This window comes from Oenanthe melanoleuca, chromosome 2 (genome assembly GCF_029582105.1).
Source record: "Oenanthe melanoleuca isolate GR-GAL-2019-014 chromosome 2, OMel1.0, whole genome shotgun sequence".
In the NCBI taxonomy this organism is placed as follows: Eukaryota; Metazoa; Chordata; class Aves; order Passeriformes; family Muscicapidae; genus Oenanthe; species Oenanthe melanoleuca.
The window spans coordinates 98,361,170-98,367,169 of NC_079335.1; the positions used below are offsets into that span (position 1 = coordinate 98,361,170).

The following is a 6,000-nucleotide window of genomic DNA, read 5'->3' on the forward strand; positions in this document are numbered from 1 at the left end:
GAATCCAACATCCACACAAACAGCAACTGAAGCCAACAGTTTCAAAAGGTGGCCCTGTGTGTACAAAAACAAGTAAAATAAGTAAATGTCTATTCCTTTTCCTATTAGCTCCAATGGTTAAAAGTGCCCTGTTAAAATGGTTAAAGATGCCTTGTTACCCCATTCCAAACACACCTGCATAGAAACCATAACATAAATAAAAATAAATAAGTCCAAAACCTTTTCATGAGTGAAAGCAAATATGTAAAAGAAAGTCTTGAGGTTAACAATGAATATGTCTTTTAAATGCCATTCTGCCTGTAATACTACACTCATAAGTGCATCTGTAAGTAACCTATATTCTAAATAATATTTAGAAAACAAATGCTCACCCAGCACAGAAGATTAGCAAGTAGCAGGATCTGAGTAGCTGAATATTAACAGCTATTTCAAAAGCAAACTAATGAGTTTCAGGTAGCTAGACTCCATGAATGGTGTTGCTACTTAAATGAATGAAGAACATGAGCAGGTCAGCAATATTCACAGAAAAAAAAAGCATTGTGAAAGTATTTCAGTTTAAAAAGACAGAACCATGTAACAGCCATATGGAAGTGCTTCCTAATTTTATTAAGGAATGCCAGTAGTAGTCTTAAAAGAACTGACACTCCTGCTAACACTTTTTCAGTTCAGGTGAATTCAGTAACAGCTTTTGAATGACCTGATTCACCTGAAAACTTCACTAGACTGACCCAACAGCTGTGGCACAAATCCTGCAAAACTGCAGAGCTATCCAATAGTTTGGGACTCCACGCCTATTCCATACACCTTTAATATTCAGGAACTAACAGAGACCATCAGGTTGATTTTCTAACCCCACGACTGTCTTGATTTCTATCACAGAGTTTTGTGAATTAGATTGCAAGATAATGCATCATAGATGCCATGCAGAGCTCTAGTAAAGGGACATTTAAACAGTCATTGGCACCTGTACCAGGCCGGAGGTCATTCACTGAATGGCAAACATGTCACTGTTTCACAAAATAACTTTGAATCCTTAGTGTCAGATGAAAGGGAACATTAAGGAAGAAGTTCAAGCCCCAGGCATTTAAAAGGAATAAGGTGATACAATCCTTTCAGAGATAACTCATTTATTGCCAGTAACATTTCCAGGGAAGACACTGAGTAAAGCAAGAGACAATCAAGCCTGCAGAATGATGGAAGAGCATTCAGAGCATATTGTTGCTTCCTCTTGTTCTCTTTGCTTTAAATTCAATGGAGAATTTTATAGTCCCTTTGCACAAAGAGATAACTATATATTTTCTCCATAATTCTGAAGCAGTCTTTGTCCTCTCTGTTGTGGATCTGTCTCTCATGGCATATAGATGACCTTGCTACAGTGAGATAAAGTCAGCACACCCACTTCTGAGCAAACCAAGTTTTAACCATCAGTTCTGAACACAGCATAGTTCAGGAGTGCATTTGACTCAGGGCATAGAGAAGTGGGGACAGGAAAACTAACTCTTCCTGGTAGCACAGGCTCCCTGTCACTCAGAGCAAGCTCAGCTCCAACATACCTTCTGCAAGGCACAGAAGAGAGCAGAGGGATAAATAAGATTTGCTGCTTCTTTGCAGCACCTCCACCTCTACAAGGCAAGACACTCATATTGGGAGCTGTTGGATTATAAACTGAGGAAGATATCCTCCTTCTGCATCACTCCACTTGATAAAACCAATATTGAGCTGCACTTTAAGGACTGTGCAAGGCAAGGAATCATTAATCACATCTGAAGATGAGCGAGAATCCAGGCCATGCAGGCAATGTAAAATGTTCCCTGTGAGAAAACATAGCCTAGCAAACTGGCACTCTGCCCTTCTCAAAATCTCAAGTGGTATTCAGGGGCAACCTTATTAGAGGATGCTACAGTACTTCCACTGTTAAGCAGTCACAAGCACAGTACACTCAGCTCCCAAAGTTCATGGTATTAAAATAATAAATTAGAAACACTTGTCTCTCTGCTGAAGTGCCTGCAGCACAGTCTGGGACAAGCAGCAGGAGGCAATGACAGTGCAAGAAAAGGGTACAAACAGCAGGAGGGAAATGTCGAGTCTATCAGAGGTTGCTCCAGAATAAACAAAGCTTCTCTTGCCATGAATTCACAGGCTGTAGTGTGACATCATTATCAACCTTCTATAAGAGCCTTGCCTGTGAAGCTTCTGCCTGACCCTTTCACACAGCATACAGGTCTCTGTGGTGGAACCTTCTGTGTGCCTTTTTAAATGTTTCATTCCATGAGGAAATGAAAATGTATTTGTTTCAGTGTACAAGACATAGAATTAAAGTGGAATTGAGTCTGAATTTATCGTTATCCATTCTGAACTATGTTCATAAGCAAATCAACATCGTTCTGAAGTCTTGGGATAGTGCTCTAACTGTAACATGGTGATTTTCAACTGTGCTTCAGCTGTTTGACTGAATAATGTTCAAAGTCCCTGAGCATACTGGTTAGCACTGCAGTTCTCAAGTATCTACTACTTGAACATCAATCAGGTGAGATAGAGAGAGATGTACAATCTAAGAGCTCACTCTAACTACACTGACTAAAATTACCAAGGCATACATGGCCCTGAAATTCCAATTCAGGTATCTAATATCATAATATTCTAAAACCTGGGAGTGTTTTACTATATCCTGTATCAGCATAATTTCTGAACAACTTTAGAGAGAAACAAAGTAATTAATAATTTTCAAACATAGCTGACAAATCTTTCACAGTGTCCCCACCATAAACACAGTCACACATTGCTATTATTTCTAGTATTGAAGGAAAGGGGCAGGGTCCATAGTGCTTCAATGGCCTCAAAAGGGTTTATTTTGCAATCTCACATTTAGCTCCTAAGAAGTGCCAAGTTCTTCTGATTAGCTTTATACTGTTTAGACACCTAAATACCTATCCCAATCGAAGCAAACAGATGAAGGAACTACTGGTAGGTACTTTCTCCAGAAGAAATTGGGAGGCTCATTTTACCTGTCCAATGCTGAAAACCTTATTTTTGAGTTCCCCAAGGGGGATACCAGAGCTTAAATGGTCAAATTGCCAAATAAATCAGCTCAGCCTTGAATACTTTGACCAGGCTAATTCGGTTGGTAATGCTGGTACTGAATGTCTAATGATGACAAGGATCCTGATGAAGTACCACTGTGCATTTTACAGGCACAGCCTGTATAAACAACTGATTTGCAGGTAAGTAGCAGACTTTTCTTTCAGAGAAGCAGGCTTCTTTATATCCAGCAGGAGCCTCTGGTATGAGAAGGCTGTGGGTCACGAGAAAACTGAACAAACATCTCCAACTGTCAAATCCAACCAGACATAACCAAAGAAAAAGACAGGCAATTCCTGGAAACTGAGTACATATGGCAGTTCTAGCATCATACAATGACTATCAAAGGCAACTATTTAAAATACAAACAGAAATGCTGGTACTTCCACAGGGATAAATGTATAGAACCATAAAAAGTTAAGAGGTTGGAATAGACCTTAAAGATAATCTAGTGCCAATATTCCCTGCCATGGATAGAGACATCACTCACTAAATCAGGCTGCTCAAGGCCTTATCCAACCCGGCCTTGAAGAGTGTCAGGCATCCACAACCTCTCTAGCCAACCTATTCCACTGTCTCACCACCCTCACAGTAAAGAATTTCTTCCTAATAACCCAAATTTCCCCTAAATTTGAATTTGAGCCCATTACTCCTTGTCCTATCACTACAGTTCTGGATGGAGAATCCCTCTCTGGCTTCCCTGTAGGCCCCCTCCAGAAACAAGGCACTGGATATGAGGTCTCCACACAACCTCACAGCAACCTCTTCTCCAGCAGACCAATCCTCAGCCCGTCCTCACAGGGCAGGAGCTCCAGTCCACTTAGCAACTTCTTAAGGTAGCTTTTTGTTTGGCCTTACTACATACTCACTAATCACTTATTGCATACAAGAGGACATCTGTCCAATGAATCCAAGTTCATCCACTAAAATCTCACCTACACTCATTCCCTCTTTCCACCCAAAGCAACAGTGTATCACATACACACGGTGTCAAATACACATTTCCGTGAGTGCAGCTTTACCTGTTAGCAGCTTTGACCATATCCTGAAGAAGTTTTTAAGAATCAGAGCAAAGCATCACTTAAAAAATGTACCACAGTGGAATGAATTTAAACATGCTCTTAAACTGCTAGCTGTAAAAATGTACTGAATTGTTGAAAGTGTGCATTCTGTTAAACTCTGCCCTTCCTACAGAACTTCCTAGTAAATAAATAACAATATTTACCTCAATGCAGCAGCTGCTGTCTGTGTCAGAACAGAACAGAAAAGAGCAGTGTCAGTTAGAATTCAGCTGCTATGCCAACATTTTTATGCAGCTTTAAAGTCACGTTATAGAAAGATAAAAATATTTACTGTTTATAATGGTATCATTGAACAACAAATTGGACCCTACTGAATTAGACACTGCAAACACAGAGTGAAGAAGAGATGTCTGTTCCAAACTGTGTACAAGCCATTTGGATGAGTCTGTGCTTAATACAGGTGCTCCATCTTCTAGACACATAATAAGGTTAATGATGTATATTAATAAAGCTCACCTCTCAGGTCTCAAAAATAATATCAAAACCACAATAGGGTTGGATAGCTTGGGAAAACCAAAGAAAGCCCTGAATACAACCCTCAAAGCTTTGCTGTGCAGAGCTGAAGGGCAAGGCAGCGTGCAAAGGTGGCTCTAGGGCAAAGCACACGGGCAGGAGGCGGGGAGCCAAAGGCACACGGAGGATGGATGCCAAGCCGGGGGACCCTTGCCCCAGGGGGCAGCCAGGAGATCAGGGACAGACAGGCGTCACCGGAGCGCTCTGCCCGGCCAAGCTGGGAAAGCGGCGGCAGCAAACAGAAAGTACCGGCTGAACCCGGAGGGTCTGGGTTCAAACGCCGGTTTAGAGCTCCAGACGGGGTTAACACGGTTCCAAAGCGCTGTACTAGCCCAACACTCAGCCTAAGCGGGCCAGACGCGTTCCGCGTTGGGGCTGCGTGAGGCAGGGCTGGGGCAGGGGCGGAGGCGCGGCAGCCCCGCTCCCCTCCCCTCCCCGCGCTGCCCGGCGGGGCTGGGGCGGGAGGTACCGTACCGGCGGGCAGGAGGCATTCCAGCGGCGTGAACGCGCGCTCCATGGCCCCGCGGGACGGGCAGGCACACGCTAAAGGCACGGAGAGCCGGGCGGGACCGGCGGCGCGGGGCGGGCGGGGAGCAGCCGTGCCCCTTCCCGCTCTCCCTGAGGAGCGCCTGCAGCCACACGGCCGCGGCCGCGGCTGCGCCCGCCCTTGCAGGCGATGGGCGGCGGCGCTGCCCGGGCACCTTCGGCCGCGCGTCCTCTCACATCACCCGGGCAGGACCAGGGACCGGGACCGGGACCGGGACCGGGACCGGGATCGGGATGTGCGCGGGACGGGGCGGCAGGGCCGGCCGAGGGAATCGATGGCCGCCGCAATCTGCTGCTCGGCGGTTGATTCAGCAGCGGGGGGAAAGGCGGGACACGTTGATTGGCAGCGGCGGGGGCCTATGGGGCCCGCCTGAGGGGCGGGGCTAAGGGGCGGCCCCGCCCCCGGCAGCGCCTGAGGGCGCCCCGAGGAGCGGGAGGGATTGAGGAGGGGAAAGGGACAAGGACGGGGCAGGAGCGCAAGGGAGGGGACAGGGAGCGGGCGAAGGAATGCCCGGCCTCTCGGGGCACCGGAGCGGTGCCGAACTCGGTACAGCGGCGCTCGGGGAGGCCGGGAAGGGCCGCCTCGCGGCGGGCACCTGCGGCTCTGGACCGAGCGATTCGCTCGCGGTGAAAGTCCTCAGATCGCTTTCAGCCCATGGAAACTGGAAAGAAATAAAAACTGTGCCGCGAGTGCTCGTGCCCTCGGGATGCGGGGAAAGCCATGCCGGAGGGCTGGCAGCATCCCGGCTCTGCTGGCCCCGCCGGTGCCATCTGTGCCCTC

At 46.8% G+C, this 6,000-nt stretch overlaps 1 protein-coding gene across 5 annotated transcripts in view; it reads right to left on the reverse strand.

Moving 5' to 3' along the window:
* Positions 1–5,789, reverse strand: part of TPK1 (thiamin pyrophosphokinase 1) — a 297,778-nt gene extending 291,989 nt beyond the window's left edge. For 2 of the 5 annotated variants that reach the window (XM_056483741.1, XM_056483738.1), the window contains exon 1: positions 5,148–5,789. In XM_056483741.1, the coding sequence (XP_056339716.1) occupies positions 5,148–5,190 (43 nt within the window). In that variant the 5' untranslated portion in view covers positions 5,191–5,789. The remainder of the gene's footprint in view (positions 1–5,147) is intronic. The other 3 variants (XM_056483742.1, XM_056483739.1, XM_056483743.1) reach the window with 3 other exon arrangements.
* Positions 5,790–6,000: the final 211 nt, after the last annotated feature.